Source organism: Grammomys surdaster, unplaced genomic scaffold (assembly GCF_004785775.1).
Source record: "Grammomys surdaster isolate TR1022 unplaced genomic scaffold, NIH_TR_1.0 126013, whole genome shotgun sequence".
Classification (NCBI taxonomy): Eukaryota; Metazoa; Chordata; class Mammalia; order Rodentia; family Muridae; genus Grammomys; species Grammomys surdaster.
This window is the reverse complement of record NW_021620828.1, coordinates 4,544,912-4,566,511: the sequence shown is the minus strand read 5'-3', so window position 1 is coordinate 4,566,511 and position 21,600 is coordinate 4,544,912. Positions and strand designations below refer to the sequence as shown.

At 44.1% G+C, this 21,600-nt stretch overlaps 1 protein-coding gene across 1 annotated transcript; it reads right to left on the bottom strand.

Moving 5' to 3' along the window:
* Positions 1-319: 319 nt before the first annotated feature.
* On the bottom strand, positions 320-20,136 carry LOC114609996 (C-type lectin domain family 2 member F-like). Its single transcript, XM_028754438.1, is given in 7 exon segments — positions 320-440; positions 1,232-1,338; positions 1,919-2,097; positions 3,021-3,140; positions 12,865-12,947; positions 17,786-17,897; positions 20,076-20,136. Coding segments are annotated over 7 exon segments (783 nt in total).
* Positions 20,137-21,600: the final 1,464 nt, after the last annotated feature.

The window sequence follows — 21,600 nt, the reverse complement described above, 5'->3', positions numbered from 1 at the left end:
GAGACAGCATTTGGAATGTAAAAAAATAATTAAATAAAAGAGAAAAAAGTAGAGGTTACTAATACTGATGTGATTTAGTTTGTATTTAAGATATGAGTACCAGCTGAATAAATACTTAATTTAGAACCATTCATGATCTCCCAATCACACATAGGAATAGTCTTCAAAGAGAGTTGTCATCTTTGATGTCACCATACATTATACACTGATTGTGATAATGATTTTAGCAGATCCTTAAATACACAGCAACAGTAGATAACATGTCATGAGTTCCTCCTGATTGCTATCATATACGCTCTACCAAGGTATAAAACTACTGTCACTGTAAGGTGCAGCTGATGGACTTGCTACAAATCCACTTCCTATTTATGTAGTCTCTGCTACTGCTGATCCCATTGTCACTCAGGAAGCCATGTTTTTCATCTCCTTGGATGGAAACCCTACAGCAAAAAAAGAAATAAAAGTTTTCTGCAGAGTCAGCCATTTCATTCACTCCTGCAATCATATCACATTCATCTTCATCACTTATTTATGATATAAATCAGAAGCAGAGTCTACTGAAATACCATGCACTAGTTTTGCACCTAGGGACTAATCCAGCCTTAGTGTTTGATTTTATCACCACACCTCTGTCAAATATCCGTATTGAACTCTGGAATGTGTGCACAATGTTTGCTGCCATGTTCAAACAAACTAAAAGATTGGGTAGACTTACAGGGATGATTTTCAATGTTCTCTTAAAGTATTTTTACACATGTATAAAAGTGGGAGAAAATGCACCACTTAGTAAATTGCCGAAAGGTCTTTAATTCTGGAGGTGACAGGTTCTATCTCTTTTACCATTTCCAGGGAAGTGGCTCTGTTCAAAATGGCTGTGCTCACATGCAAGAGCTGACCCCTGTGATAGCACACAATATCTAACCCAGATACCACCATCATGCTAAATATTTAGAATGAAATAACACTATGCAAATGCTTCAAGATGATGGCTGATAAATAGAGTATCCAATTGATGTAAATTTGTCAGAATGTGGAGTTTGCTGGAAATTAGCTGTTGGATATGAACACAAACTCTACTTCTGGGCCACACCTCCAGCCCAAGGATTCATTTTTTTCATCTTTCCAAGTACGTTTGGCTTCACATGACCCTGACTTTCATCCTTCATAGCCACAACACAGACACATCATAACACATGAACACAGTAGAAGGAAAAACATTCTGAAAACATACCAGTTGTTATACTCAGTGTTATCTGTCCACCTCCAAGGGTGCTCTGACGACTCTCTGTACAGGCCGATCCAGTGGCCAGAAGACCCTCTGTATCTCATTAGGACATTCTGTCATAAAACACAAAAAGCAAAGAATACAAATCTCTCCTTGTTTCAACTGATCCTAGAGTCTCTCCATTCCACAGCTTCCTCTACAGAAAACAGGAGGGTGGAACTGAGGGTCACAGATTTTGGAGCTGTACTAGTCACCGGTTGTCAGTGTAACTACTTGGCATCTGTATTTCTAAAAGATCTCATTTGAATTAAAGTACAAAATGTAATGACACATTCCTTTGTGACCAGGATATGTCTGGATTAACATTCCATTACAGTTATTAACAGTTGTCTCCTTCTATACGCAACACATGCCATCTTACATGAAAATGCTCATGACCACCAGGTATCCCAGGAAAATGCCACATCTGGCCTTCCAGCTGACTATAAGCATGTCCTTAGAGAATATTTCTTGAATGTCTCAGGGCTCCAGGCAGAAGTCAAGCATCGGCAAATGGCACACACTCATACTGTCCCCATGTCTCCTGTGCTTGGGATGGGATCCTTCCTCATACTTCATCTGTAACTCTCTATCTCAAGGCAATACAATATTCAACAGAACAAACATACAAACCAATCCCTGCCCATTTCTTACCAGCTCCTCCTGGTTGTCAATTCGAGCTAGTTGGGCCCCTTGTGCCATGCAGAAGGCCTGGCTGAATGTCCAGTTACTTGAATATTCAGAAAAGTAAAAACATTTACTTCCAAATCTAATCCAGTTGCTCGGGCAAGCAGCATTGGTCTTATTGATTGAGATCTCCTCTGTAGGTCTTACTAAAATATAGACAATACAACAAATCATAACAAGCATGTCCTCTCTCTTTTTGGAATACCCTCCTGAGATCAGCTATGAGGTGTGAATCTGATTGTAGCTTTCCTAAGTGATCTGTTAGGAATCCTCTCCTGAGAATGATGGGCCTTTACCTAAAGGACTCCCACCTTGGGCCTGTGTCCCATTCTCTCTCAGGTGCTCACTGACAGTAGAGCTCCCAGGAAGTGCATTTCTATAATAGCATCATTTCTGTGCTTTGGATGACTGTTTACTACAATAGAAATACTGGAGCAGCAAGCACTCTGTATGGACAACTGTTGACAGTAAGCCTGATAACTGAGATAGCAGTGACAACTTTTGGGTAGGTGGTATATACTACAGTGTGGACACATTGCACTAAAGGATGATTTCCATACTTAAGAGGACAGTGCAAGATTTTATTGCAGTATTCTGAACAGTGTGAACTAAAATCCTATAAAAGAATTACTTCAGAAAATTTTCATTTAATTCTTTCAAAATGCAGTAGAACTCAGTAACTAATCCCATGGGTCATGGCGGGAGACACTGTATCTTCCTGGTCATCTTATTCTTCTCTGTCCTCACCTTTCCTTTAGTCCTCTTTGGAGTTTTCCTCTCCTTGTTTGCTGACTTGGACAGTTCCCCCAAGTGGACCTATGTTCCTGCATCTCTGTCTAGAGCCTGCTGGGTGTCATCTTCCCAGGGATGTCGAGTGTGGCCTCCTGTCCACACCACAGCCTGTGTGTTCCTTCACTGCATCTTCCTGGTGGAACCTTAGTTCCCAGAGAAGAGGAACTTCCTGAGTGTTTTCTCTGGAGCCCTTCCCACAATGCCTGGCTCACAGTGGTCAGTAAGTATAACTGACAGTGGACAGAATGCCGCAGAATTTGGAGAGTAAGTCACTTACCTGACAAAGCAACAGAAAGAGCAGCTACAGCTACAATGAGGACCGTGATCACTCCATAGCAGCAGTAAAGTGCCCCGGCCCGCGGGGCAGGTTATTGTAGGGTCCGAGTAAGAGGCAAGTCTGAAAGGGAGAACGGGCGAGAGAAAGGAAGGAGACCAAGCAAGATCTTGTCAAGGTCTGTCTTTATTGCGGAAGCGACTACAAGATATACTGGAGAGAGCGGGAGGAGGGGGTGGCCTCTTGGGACATCTGGCAAGGGTTTGGGGAACTGGGTTTAAGGAACTAGTGTTTAGATGGGGAACTAAAACTGGGTAAGGGGACTGGCTGTACTTTCCGTGGAAAACCGCAAGCCCTGCGCAAGCAGGATGAGAACAGGGAAGTAATTGTTCGTTCTCACGGTGGCAGAGGACAGACTGTCCAAGCTGAGTGCTTTTAGCCCCTGGTATATTTTTCTGGCCCCCGACATGTCCTCCTTTTGTAACTAGAAAAGAAAAAAGGCAACTTTGTCCCAAGTCTCTGTCTTAGGCCAGCCAGTGTGAGTCCACAGCCGACACTTAAAGATGATGTTTAGAGAGGACAGGGTGGCACCCGCCGTTTGGCACCTCTGTCGGCTGAGGTGGGCATCCAAACTGCGGCCCCTGGCCTCTCAAGGAGGTTATATACATGTGGCACTGGCATACTCCCGTCATGGGGATCAAGGGCCGCTGGCCTCGACCACCGTTTTTAGGGTGCTCATCTCTGTGCAATGGGTCTGAGCCCAGGAGGTGCAAGAGCCGAGCCCAGGAGGCGCAAAGGCCATGGTGGGGAGGGTTGCCGATCTGACCTTTTGAAGGTTGCAGACCACCACATAGATCGTCGGCCAAAACCATGGGGCCAATTTAGTCTGGGGGCCAATCCATACTCTGAGGCAGAACACTAAGGGTTGTGTGAATTATGGGGCTGACGACCCCACGGAGAGAGCCAGTCCCCGACTAAGGTGGAAAACTGAAGGCCTGAGGGTCTGGGGGAACCGGAAGCGGCATCATCATAAGGTTCTTCAGTAGCTTGATTGTCGATCTGATGGTAGTGTACCTGAGGAAATCTCAAAGATGCATCAACACGGGATTTTATTACGGTGGTTAATCTTTTGAAGGCCCATGGGCCAAATGAGAGTAAGAGCAGTAAGCCCAAAAGGGGGCCAAGGAGGCTTGGAAGCAGGGTCGTGACCCAAGGCGGAAAGGAGAACCAATTTTTATACCAGGCCTCTTGTTGTTCTCTTTGTCTTTTTCTCTCCTCTAGGCTGGTTTTGACCCTGTTTATGCTATCTTGGACTAATCCAGTCTTATCTGAATAAAAGCAGCATTCTTCTTTTAAGGCCACACACAATCCCCCTTCTCTGATAAGAAGAAGGTCAAGTCCTCTTCTGTTTTGGAGGACTACCTCGGAGAGAGAGACCAAGGAATCTTTAAGGTTTTCAAGTCCCATTTGTAGCTCTCGAATGTCTTTGTCTATGGCCAGGGATAATTGGTTGTATTGTTGGTGGGAGGTTATAAGGGAGGCAATGCCTGTGCCTACTCCAGCTGCCCCCAGTCCCAAAACTATGGCCAAAGTGATGGCAGAGATTGGTTCTCCTTTGGACCGGACTAAATGATTTTCACTAGAAGGGGAAAAGAGGAGCTCGTCTTCATGATGGAAAGTCATCTTGGGAAAAAGTTTAACAAGAATGCAATAATCTCTAGAATCTAAAAACCATGGAATATAAATAAAGGAAGTAAGCCCCTCAGCACAGGTTAAATAAAACCCAACAGGAGCAATAAGATATAAAAAGGTAGAATTAACTCTAAAGGTCTCATTACAGATAGGTTGTAACTCTCGAGGGGGCAGCATTTGCTGCCCCAAGAAACAGGTGCCCAAGCCCCATATTTGGCTCAGAGTAAGTTTAGCCTCACCACTATAATAACTGAGGACTTTTGTTGAGTTATTGGTAGCAACTAAGTTTCCAAAAACGGCCACCCCTTCATAAAAAGGGGGTTTGGGAGAAAAACATATCCAGCAAGGTTGAAAACTGGTATCATTATTGGCCATCAAGGTGGCAGCCGAGGCATTTGCAAGCTGAATGATAAACTGGGAGGAGGGAAGAGGTCTCTGTTGAAGAGTAGGCTGAAAAAACGTAGAGAAAAAAGAAGGGGGAGTAATGGAAGAAGGGGAAGCAGGCAACGTGGGTTTAAAAGCAAGAGGGCCTCGTCTAAGAATTTGAGGGCTATGACTCTGGCCCGAATGAAGGGCAGCATTAGGTCCAACCGCCACGAGCCCCGAAGAGGCCCGTGGGGTTTGCCTCAATAGTTGGATCTTGAAGGTGAGGCAAGGATCATGTCCTACTGTATATAAGCAAAGCCCCCAAGAATATCCTCGTTCATTTATCCAGGGAGCCTTTTTACCTGGTTGGGTGAAAGAAATATACAAGGTATTACACCAGGAATTACACTGAGGGTAAAATCCAGAGCCATGAGGCCATGCAGAGATTGTGTCTTTCTGGGGGGCTCGTTTTACTGTAATATAATCCCAGGAGGAGGAGGGTTTCCAATATGTGTCTCCCGTGGTCTCACAGCCCCAGGACCCACAGAATGACTGATCTCCACAGGATCTGGCGTTGCTTCTGGGTCTATGATGGCCCGGGCGCACATAAACGGGTGTCTTGGTCAAAACTCGACGGGACCATTGGGAATGACACCCCGGATTAACCTTGTCTTGTCCCTTCACTGGGTCCACTGGCTTACTCTGAGGAAGAAAATGATCAGGGGTGCCCCAGGCAGGCTCTGCGCCCAGGGCAAGTTGGCAGAGATCTACAACTAACTGAGGCCAATGATTTGTAACTCCAATCTGGGAAGATGCATTTACAATGTCTCCTGCCCCATTAAAAACAATCCAGGTAAAATTATAGACTTGATAATTGGCACCCATACATACCTGAAGCTGGAAAATTGTTTGAAGAAGCCAAATACGATCCAACTGCTTCATAATTCTGTAAAGATAAAAAATTCACTTCTCAAGGCGTGGAGGCCTTGGGGGCATCTATTAACTTAACTAATCTTTCGGGAAGCCATCTGGCGTTTTCTTGTTTGGAATCATATATACAGGCATGGCCTTTCCCCCAGATAAGGACTGGGTCGGGGCCAGACCATTTGGACGAGAGTGGATCTTTCCATAAGGCCCTGGCATATGAATTAGCTGTAGAGGGGTGCCAAAACCTGTCTGCAGCGGACTTTCTCTTTTCGTCGAGGGTTAGAAAGTTAAGAACAAATAAGGCATGGTTTAATAACACCTTGTGATTTCCCTTTTGAGGGTAAAGAATGCCCCCTGAATGTTGCAATTTTAAAAGCATGTTTTTAAGGGACTGATGTGCCCTTTCAACAATTCCTTGTCCCTGAGGATTATAGGGGATACCTGTAATATGTTTAATATCAAGCTGGGCTCAAAATTGTTTAAAGGCAGTACTTGTATATCCAGGGCCGTTATCAGTCTTGAGCACCTTGGGCAGGGGAACATAAGCAAGGCAAGAAATTAAATGACTAATAACATGTTTAGTGGCCTCACCAGTCTGTAAAGAAGCACAAAGAAAGCCGCTAAAGGTATCAATAGAAACATGAATGTATTTAAGTTTGCCAAAGGGGGCAAAATGGGTAACATCCATCTGTCACAAGCTCCCAGGGGTGAGTCCTCGAGGGTTCACCCCTAGGTGGGGCTCAGGCAGAAAGGTAAGACAGCCTGGGCATTGGCGGACAATCTGACGTGCCTGTTCTCTGGTGATGGAGAACAATTGTCGAAGGGTCTGAGCATTTAGATGATGGAGTCGATGGGCCTCTTGTGCCTTTTGTATGGCATCGGGAAGTGTGGCTAGTGCCTCTAAAGGTGTTTGAGAGTCTCTGGTGGCCCTATCGACAAGATCATTTCCCCTACTAAGAGGCCCAGGGAGGCCAGAGTGGGCACGAATGTGTCCCACAAAAAATGGGTGGGCTCTGGCCAGGATCAATCTCTGTAGTTCAGCAAAAAGTGGGGAGGCATTGGTGGATGGCTTAATAAAAGGAACAGTTTCTAACAAAGGCACCGACTGGGCCACATATGCACTATCAGTAAACAGATTAAAAGCGCGATCTGTAAAAGCCTTAAAAACTTGTATGACTGCGACCAGCTCTACCAACTGTGCTGAGGAAAATTTTGTTTGGACCCTGGAAACCTGTCCATCAAGCCGAAAGACTGCAACCCCGGAGGAGGATCCATCTGTAAAGACTAGGGAGGCCTGGGGGATAGGAGATTTTTTGGTAATTTTAGGGAAAACAACTGCTTGATATTGAAGGAACTGTATAAGCCTATCGGAAGGATAATGGTTGTCTATTTTTCCCTGGAATGAAACACAATTAACAGCCCAGTCATCTGAAGTCTGTAAGAGCCATTTGACCTGAGCAGCACTGTAAGGGAGGCTGACAATGTCAGGGTCTCTGGCAAAAAGTTTGAGGGAAGTCTCTCTTCCCAACTTTATGATTTGTGCCACCAGGGATGGGTAGGTGGGCAAAACCTTAGCGGGGGTGGCAGGCAAATGGAGCCAATATAAAGGTTTGGATTGCCATAAGAGTCCTGTGGGGGCAAACACAGTGGGGAGAATCAACAGCCACAAAGGGAAGGCAGGAGAATAATAAGTAACAGTCTGTTGTTGAATAGCCTTCTCCACACGCGTAAGGGCAGAGGCAGCCTCAAGGGTCAATGTGCGGGGGGAAGAAGGATCTGAATCTCCCTGAAGAATGTCAAAAAGGGGTTTAAGTTCTCCAGTGGTCAGCTTCAGGTAGGGGTGTAGCCAATTTATATCTCCCAAGAGGCACTGAAAATCATTAAGTGTATGTAGGGAATCTTTTCTAAGCTCAATCTTTTGAGAAAAAATCTTAGAAGAATAAAGCTCAAAGCCTAAAAATAAATGAGGGGGCTGAAGCTGGATCTTTTCGGGGGCTATCTGTAACCCAAGATTTTGAAGAGCAATAATCAGCTGCTGGCCTGTCCCAAGTAAAGCGGTCTCATCAGGACCGGCTAAGAGAATATCATCCATATAATGAATGATATACAGTTCGGGGTATTGAAGGCGGAAGGGGTCAATGGCTTGCGCCACGAATTTTTGACATAGGGTAGGACTATTAGCCATGCCCTGGGGCAGGACTCTCCACTGAAACTGGGGAGATGGGCCAATGCAATTAACAATGGGAAGGCTAAAAGCAAAGCGCTTGGTATCTTCTGGATGTAAAGGAATGCAAAAAAAGCAGTCCTTTAAATCAATGACCATTTTATAATATCCTTTAGGTATAGCTACAGGGGAGGGAAGGCCAGGCTGAAGTGCCCCCATCAGAACCATGGTCTTATTGACCTCTCTGAGGTCCTGGAGTAATCTCCACTTACTCCCTTTCTTTTTAATTACAAATATAGGGGTATTCCAAGGGGAGGTAGAAGGCTCAATGTGGCCAGCATCTAACTGTTCCTGCACCAACTGCATGGCCGCTGAAAGCTTATGTTGGGGAAGGGGCCACTGATCGAGCCAGACAGGGGAATCTGATTTCCAGGTGATTTTATCTGCCTTACGTGCAGGAGGAGCAATGACCCTCAAGAAAAATTTGAATTATAGCCTAATCCTGAGCGCGAGGTTTTTGGCAGGGCCTCAAGGGGAGTGGGAGTCCCCTGGCTGTTTTTACCCAGGCCCTGGCCAGGGATAAATCCCTGATCTAGCATCTGATGGGTGACAGCCACAGAGAGGCTGAACATAAAGACTCCCATTTGACTCAGAATGTCTCGGCCCCATAAATTAATAGGAAGGCCCGGGACAATAAAAGGTCTGACATGTCCAGTATTTCCTTCAGGATCTTCCCAAGTTAGCAGCTGGGAGCTCTGAAGGGTGTTGATAGACTGGCCAATGCCCTGAAGGTGAGTTAAAGAAGGTTGACAGGGCCAGGAGGCAGGCCAGTGGGCCTGTAAAATAACTGTGGAATCTGCCCCTGAGTCAAGAATGCCCTCAAAGGTTTTGCCATTGAGTTTAAGTTTTAGCTGTGGGCGTTCTTGTGAAAGTTTTTGGACCCAATAAACATCAGAAGACCCTGGGGTGGAGGCACCCCGGGGCGGGCCCAAAAAGGGTGCTGATGTATCTAATGGAAGGGGAAGGGCTTGTGCAATGCGCTGTCCCTGGCAAATATGAAGGGACCCTCTGGAGCTAGAGGCCAACACTTTAATTTCTCCAGAATAGTCATTATCAATGATTGAGGGGAAAATGGTAATGCCTTGAAGTGTGGCAGATGCTCTGCCCAAAATAAGGTATGGGATGGGGGAGGCCCAAAGACACCAGTAGGGATTATCTGAACTCCTCCTCCAGCTTTTAATATTGTATTGGAGGAGGCACAGAGGTCCAATTCTGTGCTCCCTGGGGTAGCCCTATAGAGGGTTGAGGCTGGTCTGGGAGCTGTTGTTGAAGGGTTTGGTGTGGCCCTGTCTGGCTGTTCCCCGAGGCCGGCAGGAAGGAGACTGGTTGAGGGGCCCGGGGCTGGCCCCTCACTCCGTTTCCCGGAATAGGAGAAAGGGGGTTTCCCAGGACATCAGTCTTAGAGCGGTAGGTATTGGCCCAATGTCTGCCTCGTCTGCATCGAGGGCAGAGCCCAACGGGGGAAGGGCGCTGTTTGTTTCCCTCTAGACTGGAGGGGGCGCCCGAGGGGCATTGACGAGCAAAATGGCCAGCCTGTCCACAGTGGAAACAGGTTTTGTCAGACTTGCCCATAACTGTTCCGATTGCCATGGTAATTGCCTGACCTACTTGATGTCCAAACGGATCTACGTCGGCGCAGAGGCGGACCATTTGGTTAATGTCCAAGTTATGTTTTCTGCGCAGAACAGTTCGGCAGGCAGTGTTTGAATTTTCTATTATAAGTTGTTTGACCATCTTTCCCTCAGCCTCTTCAGGCTCCAGTACCCTCTCTGCTGTTTCTTGTAGACGGGCAACAAACTGGGCAAACGGCTCATGGGGACCCTGAATGATTTTACTAAGCGGGAAGAGGGCAGATCCTTTAGGAGGCATTGTCCTCCATGCCCCCATAGCAGCCTCGGATGTTTGAGCCAGGATACCGGGCGACAATCCCTTCTGTTTTTCTTCTGAGGAGTATTTGCCCTGTCCGCAAATTTTATCAACGGACCAAGAGGCTGTGGAGGATAAGGGGTTCTTTTGGTTGCGGGTGGCAATCGAATGTCCTCGCTCTAAAAATTCAGCCTTCCAGGTTAAAAACTGAGGTCGGTCAACAACAGTTTTTACCACTTTTATCCATTCTCCTGGCAGGAGATAACCATTTCCAGCCAAACTTTCTAAGAGAGACAGCGTGAAAGGAGCCCCGATGCCGTAATTTTTGATTGCATTATGAAGGTCTTTAATATGTTTAAATTTTATTGTCTTAAAGGCGGGGCGAAGGACCTCATAATCTCCCTGATTGGATTCTTCTCCTTCACTATCACTAGTGGGTTGGTCTTCTTCCCCATGTTCAGCTTCATCATATTCGGGTTCTGAGGCTGTCTCAGTTGTGTCAGGGGCCGGGGGGGTCAGGCCTCTGTCTTGCTGCCGCCGCCCGGGCACGTGTAATAACGGGGAACACACATAGGTCTATTGTTTTAACGGTCTTGGCAGGTTTTTGATTAGACCCCTTTTTTAGGTTTTTATAACTCTGAGGGCCAGGGAGGAAGGTATCTTTAAGACAGGCCTGCAGCTTGTTTAATTGACGGGATAGGTCAACATATTGTCGCTGTAGACTAAGGACATCTTTTAACTCAGCGACCCTGGCAGTTAGATCAACCTTTGCCTGGGTCAAAGGTGCTCGTAAAGAGGGCAGGAGGGCCGGAGCGGCAAGCGGGGGTGCTCGAGGATATGGAGGTGGTTGGAATGGGGGCCAATCGGGGTCATGATAGCGAGCAGCCTCTTCCTCTAGTGAGGCGGTGTCTCCTGGATCTAAAGGTTCGTCATCAAAATTCTCAAGGGAAGGATAAATTTGTCAAGGGGCTTGTTTTAAATCCGGGTCATTAATGTTTGTATCTCTTGCTTTAGGGGTATTCATTTTAGGAGAAGGAATTTCTGGCGGCATATTAATGACAACAGAGGGGGCTCTAGAAGGGGCTTTAGAAGCTGGGGGTGAAAGCGGTCGTAAACAGAATTCAGCTACTGACAAAAGACGTTTCCTCTGGGGGTCTTCTTCCTCATCTTCTATAATGTCTCTAATTAGTCCCCAATATGAAAAAACAGTAACGGGAACGATATCAGGTCCCTCTCTAGTCAATTTCTCATTGAGTTCACGGCCCACCTTTTGCCATTTCTTTGGGTGTATAGTAGGGCCATCAATTATGAACCAGGGGCAGGCCCCATCGATAAACAGAAAAAATTTTAACACATCCTTTTTCTTAACTCTTATTCCTCTCTCTCTGAGACTATTCTTGAGGTCTTGAATAAAGGGAGCCTCTTTAGACAATTTTTGGCCCATTCTCGAGAAAATGGGACAAAGCGAAACTAACTCACCGAACCTCCGACTGTCGAGTCTGCAGTCCTCGGTTGCTGAAACAAATCTCTGACCGGCCGGTCTTCCTGGAGCCTTGTCCGACCTGCTATCGTAGACTCGGGTCCCTGTTCGGGCGCCACTTGCCCCAGCCTGCGGGGCAGGTTATTGTAGGGTCTGAGTAAGAGGCAAGTCTGAAAGGGAGAACGGGCGAGAGAAAGGAAGGAGACCAAGCAAGATCTTGTCAAGGTCTATCTTTATTGCGGAAGCGACTACAAGATATACTGGAGGGAGCGGGAGGAGGGGGTGGCCTCTTGGGACATCTGGCAAGGGTTTGGGGAACTGGGTTTAAGGAACTAGTGGTTAGATGGGGAACTAAAATTAGGTAAGGGGACTGGCTGTACTTTCCGTGGAAAACCGCAAGCCCTGCGCAAGCAGGATGACAACAGGGAAGTGATTGTTCGTTCTCACGGTGGCAGAGGACAGACTGTCCAAGCTGAGTGCTTTTAGCCCCTGGTATATTTTTCTGGCCCCCGACAGTAAAGCTTAACAGGAGACCCAGGGGAGATAACTTGGAACATTTTACCTGTAAAAATATAAATATAAGAATGCCAATTTCAAGAATTTCTTAAGGAAAATAAAATAAATTTACCACAAAACTAACTTTACAATTGCCTATAACTTCCTGAAAGGCTCCTGCCAACCCTTTTAGAGAAGGTCCTCATCTAGAAGGATGTCCATGGTAGAAAAAAGTCTAGAAAGGATGGAAACTGAGCTTCTGTGAGGAAATCTTCTGGTCACTGAACTCTGGGTGAATAATGAAAGAGCAAGAATAGAGGGAGTGGAGATCCCAGTGAAATGCAAACAATAAAAATATGAATTTGGCTCCATAAAAAGCACCTTGGTTAGAAGGAGCTATGGAAACATTAGAAAAACGCATTGATGTAATTAGACATATTAACAAAATAAGAAGAGAGGAAAAACTAGAAATATCTCAATAAACACAGAAAAATTATGTGAAAAATGTAAGTGCAAGAAATTTCCTCAACTCTACAAAAGTTATCCATTAAGAACAAAACAGTAAGTCCAGCAGCAGTCTGCTTCATTCTCCAATGGTGCAATTATGAATGTTTTCCCAGAAATTAGGAGCAAGAGTTGGATATCTGCTCATTGCTCCAGGTAGACTTTTCCCAGGAGGTCCTTGCCAGGACAAAGAAATAGGGTCAGGTGTCTGGAGAATGGCTCAGCTGTTAAGACCACTTGCAGCTCTTCGAGAGGACCTGGGTTGAAGTCCTAGGACCCACAAGGTAGCTTACAACAATGCACAGCTCCAGTTCTGAGGGATCCATCGCCCTCTTCTGGCATCTGTAGGCACTGGGCATTCATGTGATGCACAAACCTGCAGGCAAACAACCATGTACATAAAATGAGTTTCTTAAAGAAGGAAAAAAGGTTTACAGTTCTTGGAAACATGTAAAAGTGTTTCTCTTCACATATGACATGGTTCTAGCTACATACAAATTCTAACAAATCTTCAAAAGACTACTAGATGTAAAAACTGAGTTTACAAAGCTGCAGGATGGTGCATCTGCATGGAAAAATCAGTTATATAGTCCAGTCAGGTGGAAATTAATATCTTAGTGTTCTTTACAGTAATGCTTAAAAAACATAAAATTATGAATCTAAAAATAGGATGCTCATAATCAGCAAAACAAAAATTCCATGTATAGACAGAAAGAAATAAGAATAGGAAAATTGGCTCAGTGGTTTAGAGCACTTTTGATCTTGCAGAGGGCCTGGGTTCAATTCCAGCATCCCTATAACAACTTACAAATCTCTGTAATTCCAGATTTGGGAAATCTGACAACATTCCTAACCCTGGCGGGCACTAGGAATGCACATGATCCACAGATATCTATGCAGGCCCAACAATCATACAGGTTAAATTTTTGAAATGCAAAAGAAAGAAATCAAGGCAGCTCTAAACACATAACGAACTGGAACACTCCATATCCCTCACATATCAACAAGTCCTGAACAAGTGTATATATGCAACATATTCCTGAGGGGTGGTTGCCTTCAGAAAAAAAAAGTCATAGCACCAAGTTATATGAAAAGTACTATGAACATTAAAAAGAAAACAGCATGGTCAAAAATTATTTTGAAAAAGAAGAGGTCAAAATCAGGAAGATCGCAAGGCCTAATCTAATGCCTCGTGTCCTCATGTGAACAGGAATGAAAGCCTGGTGCCATCAACAGAGTAGACACTGAAGCAACACAGCAGTAAACAGGACTCCAGATTGACATCAAACACACATTCAACAGACACTTAACAGCGATGAAAGGTTTTAGAAAGGGAAAGGTTAGCATCACTCCACTACGGACTGCTGAAACAGACTGTTGTCTGTCTGCTAAAAAAAAAAAAATACTCAAACTACTACAGTCCATCTGTAGATGTATAGACCCAAGCACAAAACTTAATATTGTAAAGTCATTAGATCTTTAGAAAAGTGAGGGAGAATGTTTGTGAACTTGTCAAGCAAAAATCATCTTAGATTTAAGAGCAAAATCACTGTCTGCATAACAGGATGGTTATACATGTAAGAATGCTGTGTCTGCCCGTATGTATGTATGTATGTATGTATACTCCATGCATGCCTAGTATTAGGAGAGCTTAGAAAAGTATGTTGGATCCCTATTTTGGAGTTAGGGGTGGATGCTGGGAATGAAACCTCAGTCCTCTGCAAGAACACTAAATACTCTCAATGGTTGAGTCAACTCTCCAGACTCTATATATCTTGATAAAGTACACCTGATTATATGTTTTCAAAATTCATGGAAATGTATACCAAGTGAATTAATTTTACTGGGTACAGATGATAGCTTTTACAAAGTTTCCACTGACTTTAACCATTGCACTTTGCTCATTTCCACACACCTAAAATACCAGGAAGCTTCTACTACACTAACAACCAGGAGAAAGGATACGTAGGATTAGAATGCTTTGAGCACTGCACTGTGGCCTTTGGATTTTGGATCCACAGAGAACTCTCAACCTCCATTCTTTCTAGTTATAAGAAGTATAAAAAAACAACATACTAAATCCTCATGTGCTCATTTCCAGCTCCAGCACGTCTCAGCCATGTGTTGCTGTGAGCAATCTACTTCCTCTGTGAGCACTCCTCAGATCTCCTCACACTCCCTGTAGAAAGTAAAGCTTGGGAGATTTCTACACCCTTTCATATTTTAAAGGAGCGGTTTCATTGTGATTTCTAGTTTAGCATCATGCTTTAAAAATCTTTCCAAATCCTGATTTTAGCTATCTCCTCTACGACTGATGAACAATGTTGGGCTTTCAATGCCTGACAAATTTGTCTCAGCATGTCACCGAGCTCCACACATGTTGTCACGGAAGACATCCTATCTTATTACTACATAGTATTCCATTTTATATGGAAGTATGTATCACAGTTTTTCCACGCTCATCCACTGATAGATGCTGATGTCTGTTTGGTTGGAGCCTCCACTAGGCTCACATCCCCCACCTCCCTCCACCACAGCCACCGCACCAAAAGCCCAGTTTGACATTCCTGGCAGCTGTAGCAAACTTCTCCCTGCCCCACGTGACCACACTTGGGCCCAAGCCCAGTCTGTGGCAGACAGACAGGTCATTTTCCTTCACCTACAATCTATAAAAAAACTTCCCTGCCATATCCTGGGCAGGACTTCTTTGATCTTGTACCTTAGACTGGTGAACTTGCTGTGGAACTGTTCTGAAATAAATATGCTTTTCTACTTTCAATTCAGCTTGAATTGGCTTATAAGTCAGCAGAGAAATCTACTAGTGTGTTCCTATTAATGATGCTGGCTAATAAGCTAGTAAAACTATCCCTTACCAGGCACTGCGGGGAGTAGACACTGAGTAGACAGTATTTTCTTTAAAGTGGTATCAGATCTGGTGTTCAAAGGCACAGTAGGATGAATAGTGCTCACAATAACGTACAGTATTTCTGAAACTATCTGAAGACATTTTGAATATATTCACCATAGTGAAACAAAGAGCTCGTTCATTAGTTTTAATGTCTCAATCAAAAATCCACATCCAACTCTGGCCTTGAACTGTTTGGACTTGCTCACCAGCAGGGGCCGCCACTGGCAGGAGAAAAGGCTTGACCGGGCCTTTGTTTTAAGCAGCCACATTTTGTTCTCAGGTCAGGAAGGTGATGAAGAAGCTGCCATTTTAGAACCTCACCATCTTATTGCTTAGTCATGAGCTCTCTTAGGGCCCTCTGGTGTTCAGCTAGCCTCTAAGCCCTCAGAAGCACCTTGTTTATCTGAGAAACTGGAGTATTACTCATGAGCTTTCTCTTTGGGTATGAGTCAGAGGAGGTGAAAATGTTAGAGAAGCAGCAGCAGTGACTTCTAGAGAGCCCGGTGTGCAGACAGCAGATAGAGTAACTTTCACCAAATTCAGTTACTCTATGGACCTTGGCCACTGCGGTGAGGACCTGGCTGCCAGTTTTAGCCCAGAGAAAAGTATGAAGGACAAAGGAAAACTTTACTTTTCTAAGTTTTCCCAACACAGTAGGTGCTCTGGTTTACTGTGAGGAATATGTAACTTGGTGGAACCTGGTCATAACTCCCAGTCAGAGGCAGCAGGCAGATCACACCTGCTACTCTGCCTCAAGGAGAGCCTGTTCTACATTCTGTTTAAGGGCCCCAATAGCTGTGGGGGAGGGTCCTTAGGTGTGCACTGAGTAGGGCATTGAGTAGGGCCCTAGGATTCAAGGGAGGCATGGTTAGAACTCCCTCCTCTGCAGCTTACCCCTCACCTCCCAGAACAGTGTTTCCAATCATCAGAGCGAATAGGCTGTCCGCTGTAGAAGAGCTAGGCTCTTGATCTAACAATAATTGTGAACTCTGTTTTTCAAGAAATTTGATATTTTATTTCTAAACAAAAATATTAAGGTGGGGGTGGGACAGTGACTCCACAGTGAAGGGCACTTGCTGCCCTTGTAGAGAGAGAACTTGGTTCATTCCCAGCACTAACATGGTGGCTCACAATTGTCTAAGTCCAGATAGAGGGGATTCCATACCTTCTTCTGACCTCTGTGTAAACCAGGCATGCACATGGTACACACAGACGTACAGGAAAATCACCCATGCTCATAAAACAAAATATGTATTTTTAAAATTAAGGGGAACACAGTTAATGAAGAAAATATAAATGTTTTTCAAAATGGAGAGGATACAGTTTTAAATAGAAATCTCAAATGTTCTTTTTCCATCATTTGTTATGAACTAAAACTGTAGATGTATTTGCAGATGGGATAAATCTCCCACTCCCACCCTACTGTAAAAAACCTGGGATATAATATCTAACACTAGGACCAAGATCATTCCCTGATGTCACAAGAGTCATTTAAGACCAGAAAGAGTATACCTAATACCGTTGTCCTAAGGAAGAAGGAGACATTCTGAAAGCTTGGAGGTTTCAGGGAGGAGGAGTGCACTACTAACTATGGGATTCTGAAAATGAAGGGGGGAGGCAGAGGTGTGGAAGAAGGGCAATTTAGGTGTAGCTGGGTGGCAGAATGTGACTGATAACCTCCCCAGTCCTGCAGTCAATCCTCCAGCAATCTGGACACCTACTTTGATTTACAAACTCAAAAGAACCATTTTCTTCTTCAGTATTAGGGATCTCAGGTCTGAGTATGAATGCAGGCCATCAAGCCAATGGGAGACACACAGGCATTTCCCCAAGGGAGAGCCTGAGGGTATTTATAAGACTGAGGGTGGGGAGCTTTGAGGGGAGTGGGTGTTTGCTCAAACTTAACACCTACAACACCCACCAATGCTACAGTTTAATTACAGTGAGTGAGCACAGGAAATCTGGGACTCATGGATTGTTGGAAGCCCATTGTTTATGCCACTTCCTGTTTAAGTTAGTGGAGTGCAAATTCCAGATGCCCTGGAAGAGGGTACTAACAAGTTCTCCGTTGGTTGCACTTCCCCCAAACACATTTAAGTAACATAGGCCATACTACAAAAATACAGAGTGGCACCAGTGATTTCCTACCCACTGCAGAGCTCCCCACCCTCCACCCCATCCCAGCCTCCGTGGATCTATAGAGACCCTCTGTGGCAGGCTAACCAGAGTGAGGTCCAGCTCCCCTGAAGTGAGGTGAAGGTCCCCTCCCTCCCTTTAGTTTAGGTAACAGTTCATTAAATACTTACAATTTTTTCCCCGTTTCCAAGCAATCTGGGGAGGTAGGCTCGGAATCACCTATCTTCTTGCTGAAGCAGTGAGCTTCTGATGAAGGAAGACATTTGGAAGACAGTTTGGTAGCTTGTGGGCGTTGTTTTCAAACCAGCTGACTGGAAAGCTACAGTGATTGGCTGCTTACCTAGGTCTGACCTCACCCTAAGGAACTGAAAAACTGGGATCAGTGACAGGAAAGCATGCTATACTGTAAAGCAAATAAACAGAGCTGAGAAATATTTTAGATTTTGACGATGTAAAGGTACTTTTTTTTTAATCAAAGGCATTTTTATTGTGTGTGCTGTTGGACGCCAGTCAAATATAACTCTATTCACTTCAGAAAATCACTACGTATACTCAACCTTTCTCTACTATGCCAGTCTCCTTTGTTTTTGCCTCACCAAAACTTTACTGTTGTCAACGATTTATTTTTTTATTATTAATTATTTTATCTATTTACATTTCAAATGTTGTCTCCCTTCCTGGTCTCCCTTCCAGGAACCCCTCACCTCATTCCCCCTCCCCTTTGCCTATAAGAGGGTTCCTCCCCACCCACCTACCCACTCCTGCCTCATGCCTCCAGCATCCCCCTTCTCTGGGGCATCAAGTTTCCACAGAACCAAGTGCCTCCCCTCCCACTGAAGCAGGATAAGGCCGTCCTCTGCTACATATGTAGCTGGAGCTATAGACCCAACCATGTATACTCTTTGGTTGTGGTGGTTTAGTCTCTAGCAGCTCTGAGGAGTCCGTTTATTAATATTATTGTTCTTCCTATGGGGTTGCAAAACCCTTCAGCTCCTTCAGTCCTTCCCCTGACTCTTCCATTGTGGTCCACCAGCTCAGTCTAATGGCTGAGAGTATCTGCATCTGTCTTAGTCAGGTACTAGCAGAGCCTCTCAGCGGACAGCCATACCAGGCTCCTGTCTGCAAGCACATCTTGGCATCAGCAATAGTGTCAGGGCTTGGTGTCTGCAGATGGGATGAATCCCAAGGTGGGGCAGTCTGTGGATAGCCTTTCCTTCAGTCTCTACTCCATTTTTTGTCCCCGAATTTTCTGTAGACAGGAACAAATCTGGGTTAAATTTTTTGAGATGGGTGGGTGGCCCCATCCTTCAACTGGGGACTGGGGCCCAAGTCCATATACTGCAGGTGGTTTCTTCAGGTTCTACCTCCCCACTTTTGGGCATTTTGGCTAATTCATACCTTTGGGTCCTAGGACCCTCTTGCATCCCTGGGTCTGACACTTTCTAGTGGTTTCCCTTCCTCCGTCTATTGCCCACAACCATACCCAGTGCTACATATTTCTATTCATTCTCCTGACTCTCTGGACTTCTCTCCTTTCTCTTCCCATACCTGATCCTGCCCTTCTTTTTCCTTCCCCTTTTCTTCTCCCACCCAGGTCCCTTCCTCCTGCCTCTCATGATTATTTTCTTCCCTCTTCTAAGTGATATTGAACCATCCATACTTTAGCCTACCGTCTAGTTAAACTTCATATGGTCTATAACTTGTATCATGGGTATTCCAAGCTTTTGGGATAATAACCACTTATCAGTAAGTACTATGTAAGTCCTTTTGGGTCTAGGTTACCTCACTAGGGATGATATTTTCTAGGTCTATCCATTTGCCTGCAAAATTCATGATATCTTCCTTTTTATAGCTGAGTATTATTGCACTGTGAAAATGTAACACATTTTCTGTATCCATTCTTCCATTGGGAGACATCTGAGTTGTTTCCAGCTTTTGATTATTATAAGAAAGGCTATTATGTACATAGTTGAGCAAGTGTCTTTGTGGGATAATGGAGCATCTTATGGATATATGCCCAGGAGAGGTATAGCTGGTTCTTCAGGAAGAATTATGTTCAATTTTCTGAGTACAAGGCAGACTGACTGCCAAAATGGTTTTACCAACTTGCAGTCCCACCACCAATAGTGTTCCTCTTTCTCCACATCCTTGCCAGCATCTGCTGTCACCTAAGTTTTTTATGTTAACTATTCTGATTGGTGTAAGGTAGAAACTCAGGGTTGTTTTGATTTGGATTTCCCTGATGACTAAAGATGATGAACATTTTTTTAGGTGCTTCCTGACCATTTGAGATTCCTCAGTTGAAAAGTCTTTGTTTAGTTCTGTACCTTTTTATTTTCATTGCGTTAATTGATTTTTTGGGATCTTGTATTTGATATTAGCCCTCTAGCAGATGTAGGGTTAGTAAAGATCTTTTCCCAATCTGTGGGTTATCATTTTGTCCTATGTCCTTTGCCTTACAGAAGGCTTTCAGGTTCATGAAGTCCCATTTGCCAATTGCTGATCTTGGAGCCTCAGCCATTGGTGTTCCATTTAAGACATTTTCCCCTGTGCCAATGTGTTCAAGGCTATTTCTCACTTTCTCTTCTGTTAGATTCAGTGTACCTCATTTTATGTGGAGGTCCATGATCCACTTGGACTTCAGCTTGGTACAAGGACATAAAAATTGATGAATTTTCATTCTTCTACATGCAGACCATGTTAGGCAAGTACCATTTGTTGAAAATGCTTTCTTTTTCCCACTGTATGGTTTTTGGATTCTTTGTAAAAGACCAGATGACCATAGGTATGTGGGTCTATTCCATTGATCTACTTCTCTGTCTCTGTACCAATGCCATGCAGGTTTTTTTTTTTTTTTTGGGGGGGGGGGTTGATGTTGTTGTTACTTTACCACTATTGCTTTGTAGTACACATTGAGATCAGGGAAGGTGATTCCTGGAAAAGTCCTTTCATTGTTGAAAATTATTCATGCTATCCTTGACTGTTTGTTATTCCCTATGAAATTGAGAGTTGCTTTTTCTCTGTGAAGAATTGATTGGAAATGTGATGGGAATGCATTGATTCTTCAGATTGCATTTGGTAAGATGGCTTTTTTCACTGTGTAAATTCTACTGATCCATTAGCATGGAATATCCTTCCATCTTCTGAGGTCTTCTTTGATTTCTTTCCTCAGACACTTGAAGTTCTTGTCATACAGATCTTTCACTTGCTTGGTTAGAGTTACACCAAGATATTTTATATTATTTGTGAGTATTGGGAATAGTGCTATTTCACTAATATCTTTCTCAGCCAGTTTATCCTTTCTGTAGAGGAAGAATACTGATATGTTTGAGTTAATTTTGTGTCCAACCACTTTGCTGAAGGTGTTTATCAGATGTAGGAGTTCTCTGGTAAAATTTTTGGGGTCACTTGTGTATACTATCATATCATCTGCAAATAGTGATACCTTGACTTCTTCCTTTCCAATTTGTATCCTTTTGACCTCCTTTGGCTATCTAATTGCTCTAGCTAAAACTTCAAGTATTATATAGAATAGGTATGGAGAGAGTGGGCAGCCTTGTCTTGTTCCTGATTTTAGTGGGATTGCTTGAAGCTTCTCTGCATTTAACCTGATGTTGGCCATTTGTCTGCTTTATAATGCATTTATTATGTTTAGTTATATGCCTTGAATTCCTGATCTTTCAAATACTTTTAACTTGAAGGGGAGTTGTGTTTTTTTCAAAGACTTTTACAGCATCTAAACAAATGATCCTGTGATTTTTTTTTCCTTTGAATCAGTTTATCTGGTGGATTATGTTGACAGATTTCCATATATTAAACCATCCCTACATCCTAGGGATAAAGCCTACTTAATTGTGTTAAATGATTTTTTGATGTGTTCTTGTGTTGCAGTAAATTTCTAACCCCAATAAGCTGGTGCAAAAACCACACATGTTCGTTGTCAGGACAGTCCCCCCCCCTTTTTTTTTTTTTTTTGGTTTTACGA